The 21,175-nt window shown below is 39.2% G+C and overlaps 1 protein-coding gene across 1 annotated transcript in view; it reads left to right on the top strand.

The window, feature by feature from the left end:
* TBC1D2 (TBC1 domain family member 2) overlaps positions 1-5,810 on the top strand; it is a 78,132-nt gene extending 72,322 nt beyond the window's left edge. Inside the window, exons 12-13 of the mRNA XM_074196773.1 lie at positions 742-863; positions 4,314-5,810. Of these exons, the coding sequence (XP_074052874.1) occupies positions 742-863; positions 4,314-4,530 (339 nt within the window). The 3' untranslated portion in view covers positions 4,531-5,810. The remainder of the gene's footprint in view (positions 1-741; positions 864-4,313) is intronic.
* Positions 5,811-21,175: the final 15,365 nt, after the last annotated feature.

Genomic DNA, 21,175 nt, shown 5'->3' with positions numbered 1-21,175 from the left:
CCAATTAGTAAATGTCAGAACCAGATCTTTTTGTTTGTTTGTTTCTATGGTATACATTGATCTAAGTTGAATGTGACGAGAGAAATAATATCCTTAAAGAAAAAAAATAAAGTAAAAGAGATAGCAAAATTACAGGTATACTGTGTTTTTCTGGTTCTGCTCATGTTGTCAGAGCCAGATCTTAAACCTAAGTTTTAAAAGCACATCCAGTGCTTGTTGTCTCCCAGAGTACTAAGATTAACTGAAAGGACTATTGAAAGAAGATGAATCAAAAAAGAAAGTTCACCTTTATTGTTTTTTTTAGGTTTTTGCAAGGCAAATGGGGTTAAGTGACTTGCCCAAGGCCACACAGCTAGGTAATTATTAAGTGTCTGAGACCTGATTTGAACCCAGGTACTCCTGACTCCAAGGCCAGTGCTTTATCCACTGCGCCACCTAGCCGCCCGAAAGTTCATCTTTAGAGGTGACTTGGGGGCCTATAAAACAGGCTATTTTCAGGTTCTTTCTTTGACTTCCTTACCCAAAGAAATAATCTTGTGGGAATTTAGGCTATTTGGAAGGAGAACCCTTTAGAGGCCTTCATAACTATCCACTCAATTTCTTCTCTGGGTCTAGGTGGTACCAATCTGTGGCCTAGCAGGTAGAATTTGCTTACAAAACCTTAGATAAAATTGCTTTATGAAGTAGTTCCTATTCTTGTATGTCACTAATATTTCTTAAGACTCTTTTGAACTATTTCAGGTGATATTCCGATATGCCCTTGCTATATTTAAATACAATGAAGAAGCAATATTGAAGATTCATGACAGTCTTGAGATCTACCAGTATCTTCGATTTTTCACCAAAACAATATGTAATGGCCGGTAAGGGCTTTAATGTTAATATTCAGTAGAGAAATATTTTTCATACACCTGCTCTGAACTCAGCACTGGGTGGGATGCTGTCAACAGCCCCAAACATTTTCCCTCCTCCTAAAGAGTTCCTTTGTAGTTGGGAACACAATGAAAAAAAAAAAAACATGGACTAGAAATATAAGTGGTATAAGATGGTAAAATATCACAGTATAGCATCAGTGTTATAGTACTTTGGAGAAATTTGGAACTAGATTTTGGTGGTCTAGGAAGTCAAAAGCTGAAGCTTAGCCTCAACTAATGAGCCCAGCTAAAAGTAGTTTAGATTCGATGTCCTAGGAAAATGGGAGTCAGTATGGCTTCTTGAGCAAGGCAATTGCATATGAAATGAAAGTGATATAGTATTGATTGGAGGAGTTAGAGACAAAAGTCAATACCCATGCTTTCCACAAACCAAAGCAATCAACCAGTGTTTACCTCCCCCTTGAATCAATGATAAAATGACTGTTTGAACCTCTAAGACTAGAAAAGAAGGGGACTATATGTCCAAAGTCAGGTACTACCCATCAAAGTCAATAATCACTGAAAAACATTCTGTTCTAGTGATTATAACCTTCATCAGGCTGCCAAAAGGCCCAGGAAACAGCCTGTGAAATATGAGCCCTCAAAATTCATAAAAGCAGATCACGGCACATGAGATTTAAAAGTAAGTCTTTTAGACCTACTAACATATTCTTGTAAGTGAACTGTGAATTAGTCCAACCATTCTGGAAAGAAATGTGGAATTATGTTTAAAAAGTGACTAATATGTTCATGCTCTGCGATTCAGGGGGTCTTAATCACATACCTCAAGACAGCCAAATATAGAAAGATCCAATACATGCCAGAATATTTATAGCAGCACTCTTTGCATTAGCAAAGTATTGGAAACAAAGTAGATGTCCCTCAATTGGAGAATAGCTGCACAAATTGATGGAATATGACTGCAATCTAAGAAGCTATGAATATGAATGCAGGCTATAGAGAGCAAGTAAGGATCTGGAGGACAAATGCAGAATAAAGTAAGCAGAACCAGGAAGGCAGTAAATGGAATGATCACAACAATGTTAACATAAAATACAACATAAAAATCAAAATTGAACACTATGCAATTAACATTGACCAGGTCATGGATGGGAGTTGGAGCTATGGAACCCCAATTTATATCTTGATTATATTCTAAGCTATAGTGGAAAAATTACCAATTAGACAGCTAGGGCCTCAAATTGCTGGCTGGCTAAGCCATGCAAACAAATCTGTTGATTGTAAAAGGAGGAGTTTGTGGTAAATTGAATCTATCAAGATAGATGTCAATAGGCAAGTAGTAAAAGACATCAGAAAGTTGACATGTGTTCCCCACACAAACCTGAAAAACAGGACAGGTCCATGTCTCTGATGAGGAAGTAAAAATCTTGATAGAAGAAAGTCAGTAGTTATGTCAGTAACAAGGGTTGTGATTTAAGAAAGAAATCATTAATAAGGTGTGGAACCCAAATTCTTGTTATAAAAGAAAAGGGGAAAATTGTGAGGAAAGTGTGTTCGGGTTCCACAAGAATGTGAAGGGAGGGTTACATTACAAAGACTGGAACTCTGCCTATTGTTGCCTCATGTCTGATCAAAAACTGATGAGATTGTCCCAACTGCTTTTAACTTAACCTAGAGTCTAGACCTTCTCCTTTACATATGCTCAAGTAGATCTAGCTGTTCTCTGTTCTTTCTCATTAGTATAATGAACAGGGTGGGGGAAATGTATAGGAACCAATGTAGCATTAAGATATCTTAATAAAAAACATTTTAGTCAAGCTGGAAAAATAATCGACCAGGCCTGAGCTCCAAGATGAGAAAGGAGAACACACCCCTTTCTGTGCTAAAGTGGGATTTGAGAGTGGAGAGAAGACTACAATAGCTATTGTATTGATCATTATATTATCTGGTTTTGCCCTTTTTTATTTTTTTTTAAAAGATGGCTGGGGGAAGATGTAGAAGAATACATTGGGAAATAAAATGTCTCCATTGGTTGCTAAAAAACCCACTGCATGGTTTTGGATCACAGATCCTAACCTGTAGTTGCATAGTTTGTTCTTTAAATATTACTGGAGCCCTACCTAACCTCTCACTGGCATCCCCAACTGCCTGTGACCCATAGACTCACTTTGTCCAAAACTGAATTCATTATCTTCTTTCAAAGCCCTTCTCTCTTCCTGGTGTCTCTTTTCCTGTCAAGGACACATTCTTCTGCTCACCCAGGCTCACAGCCTAAGGATTATCCTCCATTCCTCACTCTCTCCCACCCCTTCATTTAGACTGTTGCCAAGTCTTATCAATCATCCCTTTGTAGGGTCTTTCACATATGTCCCTCTCCTCTCTTCTGCCACTGCCATTACCCCAGTGAAGGTCCTTATCACCTCATTTCCATAGCCTGCTGGTTGGGCTCCCTGTCTAAACTCCCCCCACCTTCCTTCAGTCCCATCTACCAAAGTTATCTTCCTCAAGACCAGATCTGACCATGTCACCCTCCCTTCCTATTTAATTAATCCCTATTGCCTCCAGGATCTATTGTAAAATCCTGTTTGTCTTTTAAAACCCTCTCTATCCTTCCCGCTTTCTTATACTTTACTTTCCTCATCTACTGTGATCCAATGATCCTGGGCTCTTTGCTGATCATTGAACTAGACTCTGTTATCTCCTGACTCTGGAGATTTTCAAGAGCTGTGCCCTAGCAAACCCTCCTTGTCTATGCCTCCTCAGTTCCATCAGGCCTCAGCATATATCCCACCATTCTCCTCAGTGTTAGTGCCCTTCTTGTAAGACCATTTGTAGTTTTTCTGGCATTTATCTTGTTTGTACATGGTTGTTTGCTTATTGTACTTCTTCCCCACCCATCCCTCACTGCCACCTCAAATGGGAGCTCCTCAAGGACAGGAGCTATTATTGCCTGTCTTTGTAGCACAGTGCCCAACACATAGTAAATCGCTTGGTAAATGCTTGTTGACTTTTTTTCCAGAAAGCTCTTTAATGTTCTTTTCATGGCATGAAGCCATAAACCTTGCTGAAAAAGCCTAGCCTCCATTCCTTGTGTCTGTCCCAGGCTGGTCTCCCATTGCATTTTTTAGCTCTCTATGATTGTGCTCACCTTGTTAGTACCTGTTGCTTAAGGGAACACCTGTGCAGGGAGAAAAGTCCACACCTGGGAAAGTTCACACTACAACTCAGAGCAATCTATATACATGTCATGGTTAGGGTTGGGTTTTCATGAAGGTGTTCATCCTGTCACTAGTTTCATAAAGATCTTCTCATTTTATTAATTTGTTAGTACAAGCTTAAATGATTTCCTTTTGTTTACCATCACCATTCATTTGAAAACTGACTGGCTAACTAATTATATGCCCTTGAGTCTTACTCCTCCCTCTCTCTCCTTCACAGTAAACTGATGAATATTGCCTTCAATGACATGAACCCCTTTCCCATGAAGCAACTCAGAAACCGGCGGGCTGTGCATAGGGAAAAGCTGGAGACTGAACTGCGGGAACTGGAGCAAATCAAAGCAGAATTCCTGAAAGAGAGAGTCTTGCAAGGAAGCAAGTCCCTGGAAGGCTCCATGAGTGAGGATGAGGAAGAGACTCTACTGGGAGCTCCCTGATTCTCTCCTCTTCTGCCCTGGCAGTTTGAGAGGTTGTCAGGTTGTTTGGGTTTTATCTTTTTTCTTTTCTCAAAGCTGTTTATCATTTTCTAACCAAAAATGCATCTAAAAAAGAGTAAATGACACCAAAGGAGGAAAGAAGATGAAGCCATTTGAATCCAGGGTTTGCTGGAAAGTTTCTCTCACAGTCACATTGCCCAGCCCTGTGTTTGCTGCATTCCTCTTTTTTTGCTTCGGTCTTACCTCAGTTTTAACCTTGGCCACAGTGGGGCAGCTACTACTAGTCACAGATTGTTGTTTGTCCTACGTTCTCAAAGAGGATTGTGATATCAGGAGGTTGATGCCAATAGATGCAAGTGAGGGAGGACTGTGCAGTCACCAGCCTCACTTTCTCTTCTGGAGCTGTCCAGGTCCAGTGGCCAAATATGGATCAGGACAACTGGAAATGACTCAGATACCATGGGAGACCTTGGCCTTTTTTAAGCCAGGATCTTTCCTAGGTTTTAGTTTGTCTGTGGCAATGGCATTCAGTGATTAAGACTAGATTAGAAATTTTAATGATAAATTGCATCAAAATTCCTGGTTTAAAATTTAAGTGCCTTCATCAGGGACCATATTATTTAATCTTTGTATCTTCACCAGCACCTAGAAGAGGCCCCTGCACATATTAGGAAAATAATAATTATTTGTTGAAGTTAAAGGTATAGCTCCTCCTCTCCAAATGGAGATCATGTTCTAGCTAAGATATATCTTGGCTTACAAATGTACGATAACCATATAATAGCTAATCAGCAAGTATAAATGCAAAAAAATTATACATTTATTACTTCTTCAAAAGATCTGTAATTTTATCATCTTCGGTGCTGTTCATTAACAAGGATAGCACCCCTTCCTTCCACATTGATTTGCTAGTTCAAAAAAAGCCATCACTTGGTGGCCAGACTTTTAGGGATATCTCTCTCTGCACTTAGTGAACCTTGGCCTAGGACATTAATCCATCACCAACTCCATTTATACTCAAGAATTTTCTAGCTTTTTAAGAGATGTCAAGTGATGTCTGGTGGTGGTAGATAACCTTTATCTTCAGCTCTATTTTTGTATTTAGAAGACTTAAAGAAAACTCATTCACAACATGTTAGATGTTTTCAAAACTGATTTGTATACAGCTCTTTACACCAAATGTTTACATTACACATTAGAGTTTAAAAGGAAGGTGTTGGCAGTATTTATATTACAAGATAAATAAACATAGTAATTATTTTCATGATTCCTTGTGTTTTTATTCAGTAAAAACAAAAATAAGGTACCTTACAAAATAAAATGGATAGATCTTTTATGACAATTCTACTGCTAAAAATAGCCCTTTAATTTATTTTATTTTGTATGTGAGATAAACTGTTCTTTTTTTATACTGCTGTATCCTAATTCTCTCTAATGGTGTGATGTGACTGTGTCCATCCTGCCTTTTCGAGATCTCAGCAGTAATGACATCATAGGGATCAATCTCTCTTTATCCCAGGTTTTGGAAATCATAGGTGTGAGGTTAACCCTTGTGCTTAGATGCATCCATCTCAAGACGTCATATTTGTAGGTTCTCTCTCTGCCCAGCTAGAGGCTGAATATCTCCTTCCAATGTGCTGTAAGGCAAGTTTCTGTCAATCAGTTTTGAGATGCCAAAATCACCAGTGTGGGGAAACACGGGAGCCAGTCCCATTCACAACCAAGAAGCAGACTGAGGACTGCGACTCTGGGGTTACTTATGGTTTTCAGCTGCAGGTATTCCTAATTTCTCTTGATTTAAAGAGTGGTTTATATTTTTCTTCGGTGATCTTTGCTATTAGAGGGTTTATATAATGTTGGTCTGTTGTTTGCTAATCATATCACAAAAGTGCATTGCTTATTGAAAAACAACTTAGTGCAGAGCCAAGATGGTGACAGGAGAAGATCCTCTCTTAGGACTCTAAATATTTCAAAACTCATAAAATAAGGACCCACAGAGAGATCCAATGAGGCAATTCTCTAGCCCAAGGTAACCTGGAAAATAGTGGAAAGGCTCAGCTCCATGGGGTTAGAGGGGTAGCCCAACAGAGTGAAGGATTTTCAGCCTCTGGGAGGCAGCCCCAGGGCACCTAGGAGCCAAGGCTCATGGCAGCGGGGGCAGTTTCCTGATCTACACCCCAGGGAGCACCAGGCACAACTTGAAAGTTCAGTGGGGGGGGGCCTCTGCCATAGCAAGTGTGAAGCCCAGCCCTCAGGGTACTCAGCAAGCAGTGGTGCCCTCAGTAGCCCAGATCCAGGAACCAAAAGCAGGGGTGGATCAGGTAAGCAGGAGCCCCCAGGCAATTGAGCCTTGAGTGTTCAACCTAGGTAGGGGAGTGGAGAGAGATTTCTGAGATTTGTCCTCTGTATTTGAACATGACTCTGGGGCTCTGACCACATTCAGATCCTGATCACAGTCTAGGCCCCCCCTTAGAAAAGCAGGGCCCCCCCACCTCATCCCCATGGCAGAGGGATGCACTTGTGGTCATTAACAGACCAGGAGGGAAGACAGAGCTTCAAGCTTCACACCCTGAGATCCTTGTGGGGGTGGAGTGTGTCCTAATAATACTCAAAAGCTCAGGAATTACCCAAAACCAGGCACAGGATGGGGAAATGAGTAAACAGAGAAAAAAGAGGAACACCATTGAGAAATACGTTTTCTATGATCCCAAGAAGTCTCAAAATACTCAATCTAAAGATGAGGAAGTATAAGCTCCTGCAAGAAAAACGGAAATTAAGCTCAGGATATGACAGAGCTCAAAAAAGATTTTGAAAATCAAGTGAGGGAGATAGAAGAAAAATTAGGAAAAGAAATGAAAGAGATGCAAGGAAAACATGAAAAAGAAGTCAGCAGATTAGTCAAGGAGATCCTTGCTGAAGAAAATAGCATGCTAAAAACCAGTATAGGTCAAATAGATAAAACAGTTCAAAAAGTTATTGAGGAGAAGAATGCTTTAAAAAGCAGAATTGGTCAAATAGAAAAGGAGATAAGAAAGCTCTCTGAGGAAAACAAATCCTTCAGATGTAAAATGGAACTAAAGGAAGCTGCTGACTTTACAAGAAGTCAAGATATAATACTTAAAAACCAAAAGAATGAAAAATTAGAAGAAAATGTGAAATATCTCATTGACAAAACAACTGATCTGGAAAACAGATTCAGGAAAGATAATTTAAAAATTATTGGGATACCTGAAAGTCATGATTAAGGAAAGAACATTGACATAATTTTTAAAGAATTCCTACAGGAAAATTGCCCAGATATCCTAGAAGCAGAGGGCAAAATAGAAATTGAGAGAATTCACCCATCTCCCCCAGAAATAGATCCAAAAAAAAACCCCCAGGAATATTGTAGCCAAGTTCCAGAACTCCCAAGTCAAAAGAAAATATTACAAGTAGCCAGAAGGACACAATTCAAATATCGTGGAGCTGCAGTCAGGATCACATAGGACTTAGCAGCAACTACATTGGAGGCTCATAGGGCTTGGAATATAATATTACAGAAGGCAAAAGATCTTGGAATGCAACCGAGAACTAACTACCCAGAAAAAGTGAACATCCTCTTCCAAGGGAAAAAGATGGGCTTTCAATGAACCAGGGGAATTTCAAATGTTCCTATTAAAATGGCCAGAGCTGAACAGAATGTTTGGTCTTCAAATACAGGACTCAGGTGAAGTATAGAGAATGGAGGAGAATAAAATATGAGGGACCTAATGATTATGAACTACATGTATTCCGGCATAGAAAAAATGATACTGATAATACTCATAAGAAACTTCTCATTTAATAGAGCAGGTAGAAGGAGCTTTTATAGATGAAACACAGGAGACAGCTGAATTTGAAGATATATTGTAAAAATGGAGTCATTGGCTAAAAGGGAAAAGTAATGGGAGTAAGAGGAGAGGTTGAATAGGCTAAGATATTTCACATAATAAGATTTTTTATTGCAATTGCAATGATATGGAAGGGGGGAAGGTGAGGGGGATTGAGGGAACCTTCACTCTCATCAGAGGTGGCTCAGAGAGGAAACAGTATATATACTTAATGGGGTATAGACATCTAGAGTAAGAAGGAGATAGGGAGATGGGGGAAGGGGGGATGTGAGTGATAGAGGAGGTGGTGGATCATGGGGGAGAGTGGTCAGATATAACACATTTTCTTTTTTTTACTTCTTGCAAGGGGCTGGGATTGGATGACTTTTCCAGGACCACAGGGCCAGGTGGTTGCTGGAGTTTAGGGATGGTATATGGGCTCAGGGCCTCTTGGCCCCAGAGCTGGTGATCAGTCTGCTGTGCCACTCAGCTACCCTATAGCACATTTAAGAAGAGGGACAGAGTGAAATGAGAGAGAAAATATAGTGTATGGTAGTGGGGAAGCACGAATGGAGGGAGTTGAAATCAGCAATGGCAATGGTGGAAAAAATATGGAAATAGCTTTTGTGATGAACTTATCATAAAGAATGTGATCCACCCGTGACAGAGCTGATGGTGTTGGAACACAGACTGAAGCACAATTTTATTATTATCATTATTATCATTATTATTATTATTATCATCATCATCATCATCATTATTTAGGGGGGTTGGTTGCGGGGCAAGTGGGGTTGGGTGACTTGCCCAGGGCTGCACAGCTTGGGTGATTGTTTGGGTGTCTGGGTCGGATTTGAACCCGGGTGCTCCCAACTCCAGAGCCAGTGCTCTGGCTCTGTACACTGCATCACCTAGCCACCTCTACTATAATTATTTATTATTATTATTATTATTATCATTATCATTATCATTATCATTATTATTATTTTATTTTGGTTTGGTTTGTTTTGGTTTTTGCAGGGCAATGGAGTTGGGGTGGCTTGCCCAGGGTCACACAGCTGGGTGATTTTTGGGTGTTTGGGGCCAGATTTGGGTTCAGCTGCTCCTGGCTCCAGGGCCAGAGCTCTGTCCACTGCACCACCTAGCTTCCCCTATTATTATTATTTTTTAATTTTAATTTTAATTTTTTTCTCTTTATTGATCATGAGGGTCTATATTTTGGTGGGAAGGGGGTATTATGTTTACTCTTAAACAAGAAAATTTAGTAATGTATAAAAAATATCATTTGTACAAAAATAAAAAATTAATTTTTTAAAAAAAGAAAAAAAACTTGGTCAAAACAACTCAATCACAAAATGGAGTTTGTTATGTTAATTATACTCCTCACCTTTAAAAAATTCCTTCCCCAACTGGAAAAAGAAGTGGTTGTTTGAAATTCTGCAAAGAAGTATTTAGGGATTTCATTGAGTAGGTCACATTTCTACATTAAGGGATGATTGAAATGTGAATACTGAAGATGCCCAGAGCAAAGATGAAGAAGAATTTGATCAAATGAGATAATACTGGCAAAGCACTTGACATGAAACCTGGCCCATCTAGGTTCTATATAAATAAGGGGGGTTTAGATCATATTTTTTTTTCCTTTATTTATTTTCTAATCACGTGCAAAGATAGTTTTTGACATTCATCATTTTGCAAGCTTTTGAGTTCCACATTTTCCACCCCCCATCTTTTTATCCCCCTCCCTATGGAAGTAAACAATCTGATATAGGTTGTACATGTAAAATAGAGTTTAACATATTTCTACATTAGTCAAGCTGTGCAAGAAGAACCAGAACTAAGAGTAAAGAAAGAATAAAAACCATAAAAGAAGTTTTAAGAAGTGTTTATTTGGGATTGAGAATCCATAATTTTTTCCCACTGGATGTGGATGGCATTTTCCACAACAGGTCTCTCCAGATTGTCCTTCATCACTGAATTACTGAGATGCAACCATCATAGTTAATCATCTCATAGTGTCATTGTTAATGTGTATAATGTTCTTGTTCTGCTTGCTTCACTCAGGAAACCTTTCCATGCTTTTCTGAAATCAGACTTGTAATTTCTTATAGAACAATGGTATTCCATAACATTCATATGCCATAGCCTGTTCAGCCATTCCCCAATTGATTGGCATCTCCTCAATTTCTAATTCTTTGCCTCTGCAAAAAGAGCTTCTATATTTTTTTGACCATGTGGGTCCTTTCTCTTTTTTTATAATCTCTTTGGGATACAGACCTAGTAGTGATATTGCTGAATCAAAGGATATGCACAGTTGCATTGCCCTTTTGGCATAGTTCCAAATTGCTTTCCAGCATTGGATCTGTTCACAACTCCACCAATGATGCATTAGTGTCTCAGTTTTCCCACATCCTCTCCAACATTGATCATTTTCTTTTTTTGTTATTTTAGCCAATCCAATGGGTATAAGGTTGTTTGTAATTGCATTTCTCTAATCAATGATTTGCATTATTTCTTCATATGACTGTAGATAGTTTTAATCTCTTCATCTAGAAGCTGCCTGGTCATATTCTTTGACCATTTATCAATTGGAGAATGGCAAATCTAAATCTGACTTAGCTCCCAATATATTTTAGAAATGAGTTCTTTTTCAGAAATGCTAACTTTGAAAACTGTTTCCCTTCTTTCTGCATTCCTTCCAATCTTTGTTGCATTTGCAGAGTGATGCTGTAAATTCAGAAGTCTTAACTGCCCTAGATATATACTACATAACAAGAGGGCTCAAAAAAGTAAATTTTATCCTTTTTTTTTTATAGCAGCAATTTTCCCCAGTGCCTTCCCCCTCCCCCACTAAACCATCTATATAACAAAGAAAAAAACAGTTAAACAAAAACACTCAACAGGGAAACTCCATCTGACAATGTACACAGACCTAGTAGCCTCCCTATATAGACTTCTCTACATAAAGGACATGATAGTTTTTGCTCTCTCGCTTCTCCAGGACAACTTGGTTTTCAGCCTTCTTTTAATTAGATCACCATGGTCATGTTCAGTTCTACTCTTTTCATTTTGCCTTTATCAGTTCATATAAACCTCCCCATGTATTAGTTCTTCCTATTTGACATGTCTTACTACACATTAAGATTCCACTGCATTACCACATTACTCTGTATAGCCATTTCCCAACTGATGGTGCCTATTGTGTTTCCAGATAAAAACCTGAATTCAAATTCAGCCTCAGAAACTTAACTAGCTAGCTGTTAAGTCACTTGACTTTTCCCTACCTCCATTTCCTCATATATAAAATAGGAATAATACCATTTGCTTCTTAGGGTTATGCTAGCTATTCATTGTTAATAATGTCATTTGTCAGAGAAGAAAAATGTGTAAAGACTCTAGACCCAATTCCTTCCCCAATTAGCTCTATGACCTTCAGCAACTTCATCTGTTAATTAGGGGATCATTGATTCAATAGATATTCATTGAGGTCTTACTATTGCAAAGAACACTTAGAGGAGCTGGGGAATCATCTAAAAAGATGATTCAACTTCTTTCCTCAGAAAACCTATAGCTTATCAGGGAGGGTACAGCTAAGGATTAGATAGGGCATTAGTGTGGTGGTAAATGTTTAAAAGCTGGTTCTTGGGGTGTCTAGGTGGCACAGTGGATAGAGCACTGGACCCCTTTTCCCTGGCAAAAAGCAAAAAGCTGGTTCTCATAAAAAATTATATCTATACAGTTTTGAGCATTTTTAATCTACATTATTAACATTTTCTCTGTCATTTTCTGATGATTTGCTGATTTTCAAGGTGAAATGCTCATACTGAAAATTTAAAAATTGGCTCTCATAAGCCAGTTCAAACTGGTTCCAACATACTCCTGCCAGTACATGGTTTATACTCTGGTATAGGATAATTAGTTACCACTGTGGTTAGAATGCAGTCAAGAGGATCCTACCAAGTCACTTAGCTTTATTGGCCTTAGTTTCCTCATCTGTAAAATGAGCTGAGAAGGAAATGGCAAATCTTTACCCAAAAAACTTCAAATGGGGTGGAGAGTCAGACACCACTGAACAAATGATTTGCCCAGAGTCACATAGATAGAAAAAGTCAGAGGGCAGATTTAACATGTTATTGTCTTCAGCATTTTGGGGGATCTCCTTGACTAAGCTGCTGACTTCTTTTTCATGTTTTTCCTGCATTTCTCTCATTTCTTTTCCCAATTTTTCTTCTATCTCCCTTGCTTGATTTTCAAAACCTTTTTTGAACTCTGTCATAGGCTGAGCCCAATTTCTGTTTTTCTTGGAGTCTTTAGATGCAGGAGCTTGTACTTCCTCATCTTCAGATTGAGAATTTTGATCCTTCTTGGGATCATAGACAATGTATTTCTCAATGGTGTTCCTCTTTTTTCTCTGTTTACTCATTTCCCCAGCCTGTGCCTGGTTTTGGGGTGCTTCCCGAGCTTTTGGGTATTATTGGGACACCCCCCCCACACACACAAGGATCTCAGTGTGTGAGGCTCTGTCTTCCCTCCTGGTCTGTGAATGATCACAAGCGCACCCCTCTGCCATGGGGCTGAGGTTAGGTGGGGGGCCCTGCCATTTATGGGAGGCCTAATTTGCGATCAGGATCTGAATGTGGTCAGAGCCCCAGAGTCCTGTTCCAGTCTCTCTCCACTCCCCTACCTTTCGTAGGCTGAGCACTCAAGGCTCAGTTGCCTGGGGGCTCCTGCTTACCTATTCCATGCCTGCTTCCTTTTCCTGGATCCCAGCTGCTGATGCTACCACTGCTTACTGAGTGCCCTGAGAGCTGGGCTTCACACGCTGGCTCTGGCTGAGCCCCCCACCCCCACCCCACTGATCTTCCAAGCTGTGCCCGGTGCTCCCCAGGGTGTAGGGAGCTGCTGTGAGCCCCTGCCATAGCTGCTGCCATGAGCCATGACTCCCAAGTATCCTGGGGCTGCCTCCAGGAGGCTGAAGTTCCTTCACTCTGGCGGGCTGCCCCTCTAACCCCTTGGAATGGAGCCTTTCCACTATTTTCCAAGTTACCTTGGACTGGAGAATTGCCTCACTGGATCCCTCTATAGGTTCTGTCTCTAGAAACTTTAGTTAGAGTCCTTATTTTATACATTTTGAAATATTAGAGAGAGAGAGCATCTAAGAGAGGCACTTCTTTTGCCATCTTGGCTCTGCCCCCAGAGGCCAGATTTGAAATTGGTTCTTCTTGGCTCCAAGACCAGACTCAATCTGCTGTACTACCTAGTTGTACTTCCAGCTTGACCAAAATAGGGGGAACCAAAGTTTTAAAAAAAGAAAGAAAGACAAAGGGAAATTTCCAAAAGAGACAAATTTTTTTGTAGAAATCCCTTTTGAGGAAGCAAACAAGGGCAGTTAGGTGGGGCAGTGGATAGAGCACCAGCCTGGGAGTCAGGAGCACCTGAGTTCAAATATGAACTCAAATACTTAATGACTGCCTAGATGTGTGACCTTGGGCAAGTCACTTAACCCCATTGCCTTAAAAGAAAACAAAATTTAAAAATGCAGAAGCAAACAACTAGGGGAAAAGTGGTTGACTGGTTTGAATCACAAGTTGCAATATTATTGCACTGGAAGAAATTGTGACTATGAAGAATTCAGTGAAACTTAAGAAAACCAGCATGAATGAATGCAAGGAGAAGAAAGAGAAACAATTCACATAATGACCTCAATAATGTAAAAATGTAACATTGGGAGACCAAAATGTTCATTGGGACAATGTGATTGCTCCCTTCTTTTTAAAGTACACTTAAAAAAAAAAAAACTAGGGGCGGGCAGGTGGCACAGTGGATAGAGCACCGGCCCTGGAGTCAGGAGTATCTGAGTTTAAATCTGACCTCAAACACTTAATAATACCTAGCTGTGTGGCCTTGGGTAAGTCACTTAATCCCATTGCCTTGCAAAAACCTAAAAAAAAAAAACAAAACTAGATATAACAGAAGTTTGTGATTTTATATGTAATCTACCTTTTTAGTAGATCATTGTATTTTGGAATGTGTATGCTGCTGGCAATTCTTAAGTTCATAATAGAAAAAAATAAGAGGAAAAATGTCTTCAAAACTCTAAACAATTCAGTGACCAGTCATAACTAAAAGAGGACTCAGAACAGAGAAGGTCAAGCATACACTGACTATAACTATGTAAAATATACGTGTAGATACATGCATCAAACATATATATATGTATATGTATATAAAATTTCCTTCCTGCATATATGAATGTATAACCTTAAGGATTAACACAATTCCTTGTACACTATTGTTAAGTTATATCCAACTTTTCATAAACCCATTTGAGATTTTCTTGGGAAAGATACCGGAATCATTTGCCATTTTTTTCTCTGATGAATTAGGACAAATGGTTTAAGTGACTTGTCCAGGGTCAGACAACTAGCAAATGTTTGAGGCTACATTTTGAACTCAGGTCTTCCTGACTCTATTGCCAGTATTTTATCCACCAAGCCATCTAGCTGCCTCCTGGAGCCCCTGGCTATACATAGTAGATGCTTAATAAATGTTGATTGCTGCTATAAAGTACGGTTTTGATACCAATAAGCCACTGATGTCTAGCAGTTATTTTTTAAAGTTGATTAAACAGGGACAGCTAGGTGGCGTAGTGGATAGAGCACTGGCCTTGGAATCAGGAGTACCTGGGTTCAAATCCGGCCTCAGACACTTAGTAATTACCTAGCTGTGTGGCCTTGGACAAGCCATTTAACCCTATTTGCCTTGCAAAAACCTAAAAAAAAAAAAAGTTGATTAAACACAAACTTCAAAACCCAATAATCTGTGGATTTAAATTAATGTTTTTTGAATGAGTGTAGGAGTGATGAGTGAAAGATATGAATATTAGCCCAGGACCTCCAATAAATTCAGCTTGAAGGAGGGCCCAAGGAATAGCAGATGGCATTTCACTCATGCTAATAACAATGGAAAATGAGATGCTGCAGCATTGACACTGAACATTTTTGGCCTTACTGATCTCTTCTCTCAGTTCATTACTATTATTAACACTGATGTGAAGGAAATGTAATGAACAAAGATGTTTAGTCTAGGTCCTAGAGAGCTTTAATGAGCACATATCTACTCATTCTGTGCTTTTATGCTTTACTAGATAAAGTTAGTTCTAGGGTTGTGTTATTTAAAGAATCTCCCTCAGAATCTTCTTAAGGGCTCTTAGGGTTTTATCCACTGAGACATCCAGTTGCCCCAAGGTCATCCTTGACTAATTGACTCTCTTTGCACATGCCTCAGGACATTTATCCCAAATCTTAGTTTATATCCTCTAGTCTCTCACACCACTTCTTCTTCCTCTGTAGGTGACCTAAAGAATCAGAGATACTTTTCCCAATACTCCTCCTCTCCCTTATCCCATAACACTTCCCTTTTCTTTTTTGGTCCAGTCTCCTATGAAAAGGTGGGTCTTTTCTCTAGGGTCTGTCCTATTTGAATCCTAGATCATATCCTATTTCCTCTAGGGCCTTGCCCCAACCCTTACAATCTCTTCCTCTAATGGTCCAGCTCTATTTATTGAGTGCTTGTTTGCAGTCTACAAATATGCTTAGTCTCCCCTTTTTTTTTGAGAAATCTTCACTTGGCCTTACCTTAACCTTTTCTGTAGCATTTTTCCTCCTTTTCATAACCCCTCCTAGGAAGAACTTCATTCCTTACCTCCATTTTTCTTTCACTCCTTAATGTCTTGTCATCTGGTTTAGCTGTGGGAGGTTTTGGAAGATATAAAAATGAAAAGGAAAAAATCCCTGAACTCCAGGAGCTTCTATTCAGTGATATGATAGATAGATGAGAGAGAGAAACAGAGAGAGAAAAAGTGGAATATGAAATGGATCTAACTCTAGATATGGATATGGGTATAGATATAGTAGATATTGATATGGATGTAATTCTAGATATGGATATGATATAGATATGAATAGGAAATAGAAATAGAAATATTGGTATAGATATAGAATCACTTGCCAAATAAAGTCAAGTGATTTGGTACAGGAGACACTAAAAACTGGGAAGAATCATAAAAAAAAAAACCTGATATAGATGCTGACATTTGAACTGAACTCTAAAAGAACTAGGGAGATAGCTAGGTGCTCAGTAGATAAAGTACTACACCTAGAGTCAGGAAGATCTGAGTTCAAATCCTGTCTCAGACACTTACTAGTTGTATCTACTAGTGACCCTGGGCAAGTCACTTAACCTCTCTTTACCTTAATTCACTGAAGGAGAAAATGGCAAATCACTCCAGTATCTTTGCCAAGAAAATCCTATTGACAGAATTGGAGTGCTATGGTCCACTGGAGTCATGAAGAATTGGACATGAATGAACAAGAATAGTGACAACAAAGGGAGACTAGAGGAAGAGAGAATACATTTCAGGTATGCAGGATGGCCTGGGCCAAGTAGAAAAAAAGGGGAGATGGATTATCCTGTGCAAGGAAGGCCCCCTCTGCTAGACTGTAGAATACATGAAGGGAAGTAATGTATGATAAAGATGGAAAATGGGTTGGAGCCAGGTTGTGAAGGGCTTTAAATAATCTGACAGACAGAGGAGTTTGGGTTTGAACCTAATAAGGAGGCAGTGAAGTTTCTTGAGCAAAAGAGTGACCTGGTCATAGCTATGCTTACGCTCCTTGTTGTTGCTGACAGTTGTGTGAAGAATGGTTTAGAGAAAGGAGGTATAGAACCAGGAAGGGCCTTAGAGGTCATCTAATCTAATCTTTTTAGAAAGGAGGAAATTTAAGCCTAGAAAGGCCTTATACACAAGTGATGCAGTTTAGTTGTTTAAGGAGTAGTGTCATATGGAATCCAGAAGACTTGAGTTAAAATCCTGCCTTAAACACTTACTACCTGTTTACAAAGTACTTTTACATACATTATCAAGTCACTTAACCCTGTTTGTCTCAGTTCCTCATCTGTTAAAAGAAAACCACAATTGGAGTCACCAAGATGGACATGACAAAAATGACTCAACAATGGCATGTATAAGGAAGACCTTTGTCACTCAAGAAGAGTTCAAATCCTGCTTTATTAGCTGTGTGACCCTTAATTTTGCTTTAATCCACTGGAAAAGGAAATGGCAAATAAATCCAGTGTCTTTACCAAGAAAACTCCCTATAGTGTCAAGAGGAATCAGAAATGACTGAAGGAATGAACAACAAGAATAAGTGTTATATAGCAGAAGGAACAATGAACTGGGTTCATATGACACTCAGCTGTATGATCTTCACTATGACACTTTACTTTGAGTATCAGTTTCTCCATCTGTATGATGATGATGATGATGATGATAATAATAATAATAAGGCCTATCTTGGCTACCTTTTACAGGTCATTTCAGGGATCACAATTGATAATGTATGTAAAAGTACTTTGTAAATAGTAAAGAGCTCTAATTACAGACTATTAGGTAGTGTTGATAAACAGGTTGCACAAAAGGCTTGAGGTCCTGTTAAACAATTACTCACTTTTTTAAATTCTGTAGACCTCAGGTCACATTCTCTTCCCTGGTTTGACAGTAGCCTAATTTTGGTATCATGCAAAGGCACAATCAGATTTTTAAAAGACAAATTAAGTTGAGGGAAGCAGGCAAGGAATTCCAACACATAAGGTCTAATCAGGAAGATACTCTGGAACATTGAATTGTGGAGGAAGACAATAACAGGAAAGGTAAAGAACCTGGGATATTCAGAGACAACTGATGGGCCAGTGCTGCCAGCACTCTCTAAATAGTCCTGGGGGCAAAAGTCTGATCACTCCCATCCAAGTAACAGCTATGCTGGTCAGTTCACCTGCATTCCCTGAAAGTATTAAAAAGTTAAAAACAAAAACAGTCCCTGCCCTTAGGGAGCTTACATACTTATGAGAGACACAACTTTTAAATAACTAGACACTTATAAGATATAGTCAATGTAAAGAAAAATCATTTAAAAGGAGAAGGCATTAGAAGTGAGGTTCAAAAGGTCTTAAAGGAGGTGGGCTTTGAGTTGTCTCAAAGGAAATTAGAAAAACTAAAGAAAGAAGATATGGGCAGAACATTTCTAGCATGGGTGACAAATATGAACTATTGTTTCCTAGCCCAAGATCCCAAACACGAGGTGGGACCTGCCTAGAGTGAACCTACATGTCTTTCCCTACCTCTTCTGCCTTGGAGTATATGAGAAGGGATAGGGCTATGGCTACAGAAGAGGTAAAAACTTGCTAAAATTGGGGTGGCTAGGTGGCACAGTGGATAGAACACCGACCCTGGAGTCAGGAGGACCTGAGTTCAAATCCAGCCTCTGACACTTAATAATTACCTAGCTGTATGACCTTGGGCAAGCCACTTAATTCCCTTTGCCTTGCAAAAAAAAAATTGGAATCATAATAGAAATGTCAAGGGACCAACAAATGGTCAAGGAGGGCAAGGAGCAGCTTATCCTGGTTCTAGTCAGTAGTTTCAGCTTTAATAGGCACCAAAATAAGGTTTAGGGTACAAAGTAACAGGGGAAATAACAGGGAGCAGAGCCCCAAATCAAAAGATAGAGATTACTGAGCTTCAGGCAGCTTTCAACATTGAGCTTCTCACTCACCTGCAAAAGAGCTCAGCCTTATGAATTGGAAGTACCATGCTAGACATATCTCCCCTACTCTACATCTGTTGTTATTAGAGAGAGGCAGATACTTTGATCCCCAAGGAGAATGGCACCAGAGAGTGGGTGGGTCATAACTGTAGTCAAGAGAGTGAAAAAAGTATGCTTCAATCTGCATGCAGTCCATCTTTTATGATGAGTCCTCTTTCTTGTCTTGGAAAATAATGCTGCTGAGAGGAGCTAAATGATCATCACACAATGTTACTATTACTTTTTACAATATTTTATTGGTTCTGCTCATTTCACTTTGCATCAGTGTTTCTGGGTTTTTCTGAAATCTACCTGTTCATCATCACTACTTATTGCATAATAGTATTACTTATATTCAAGTACTACAGCTATTTCAACCATTCTCCAAATGATGGACATTCCCTCAATTTCCAATATTTTACCACCACGAAAAGGGCTGCTATAAATATTTTTGCACCTGTAAGTCTTGTTCCCTTTTTTATGATCTCTTTGGAATATAGAACTAGTAGAGGTGGTGCAAGCAAAGGGTCTGCACAGTTTGATTGTCCTTTGGGCATATGAACAAGCATTTATGAAGTACCTAATATAGGCAGGCACTATGCAAACCAGTGGGGATACAGAAAAAAAGAAAACAGTCCCTGCACTCAAGGAGTTTACAATCTAATGAGGGAGTCAACATGCAAACAACTATGTACATACAGCAATAATTGGAGGTAATTTTTTTTTTTAGTTTTTGCAAGGCAATGGGGTTAAGTGGCTTGCCCAAGGCCACACAGTTAGGTAATTATTATGTGTCTGAGACCGGATTTGAACTCAGGTACTCCTGACTCCAGGGCTGGTGCTCTATCCACTGCACCACCTAGCCACCCTGGTAATATTTTTAAGGAAGGTAGTAGCATCATGGAGGATCGAAAGAATCTTCCTAGATTGTGGGAAATCTGGAACACTATTACATTGTTGATGGAGCTGTGAACTCATCCAACCTTTCTGGAGAGAAATTTGGAACTATGCCCAAAGGGCAACAAAAATGTGCATATCCTTTGATCCAGCAATATTACTACTGGGTATATACCCTGAAGAGATGATGAAAAAAGGTACAAACATCACTTTTACAAAAATATTCATAGAAGCTCTGTTTGTGGTGACAAAGAATTGGAAATCAAGTAAATGTCCTTCAATTGGGGAGTAGCTTAGCAAACTGTGGTATATGTATGTAATGGAACACTATTGTTCTATTAGAAACCAGAAGGGATGGGAATTCAGGGAAGCCTGGAGGGATTTGCATGAACTGATGCTGAGTGAGATTGAACAGAACCAGCAAAGCATTGTACAACCCAACAGCAACATGGGGGTGATGATCAACCTTGATGGACTCACTCATTCCATCAGTGCAACAATCAGGGACAGTTTGGGGCTGTTTGCAATGGAGAATACTACCTGTATCCAGAAAAAAGAACTGTGGAGTTTGAACAAAGACCAAGGACTATTACCTTTAATTTAGGAAAAAAATACTGATATCTTATTATCTGATCTTGCTATCTCTTATACTTTATGTTTCTTCCTTAAGAATATGATTTCTCTCTCATCACATTCAATTTGGATCAATGTATACCATGGAAACAATGTAAAGACTGGCAAATTGCCTTTGAGGGGGAGGGCGGGGAGGGAAGTAAGATTATGGGAAAAATTGTAAAACTCAAAATAAATAAAATCTTTAAAAAAAGAAAAAGAAAATAAACCAGGAGGGATGGGAATTCAGGGAAGCCTGGAAGAACTGATGCTGAGTGAGATGAGCAGAACCAGAAAAACATTGTACACACTAACAGCAACATGGGGGTGATGATCAGCCTTGATGGATTCATTCATTCCATCATCAGTGCAACAACCAGGGACAATTTTGTACTATCTGCAATGGAGAATACCATCTGTATCCAGAGAAAGAATTATGGACTTTGAACAAAGTCCAAAGACTATTACCTTCAAATTAGGAAAAAAAACTGTTATCTTATTATGTAATTTTTCTATCTCATATTTTAGTTTTCTTCTTAAGGATATGATTTCTCTGTCATCACATTCAACTGAGATCAATGTATAATATGGAATCTTGTAAAGACTAACAGAATGCCTTCTATGGAGAGTGTGGGGAGAGAAGCAAGA

Source organism: Macrotis lagotis, chromosome 8, assembly GCF_037893015.1.
Source record: "Macrotis lagotis isolate mMagLag1 chromosome 8, bilby.v1.9.chrom.fasta, whole genome shotgun sequence".
NCBI classification, from domain to species: Eukaryota; Metazoa; Chordata; class Mammalia; order Peramelemorphia; family Peramelidae; genus Macrotis; species Macrotis lagotis.
This window is presented reverse-complemented; position numbering and strand designations above follow the sequence as displayed.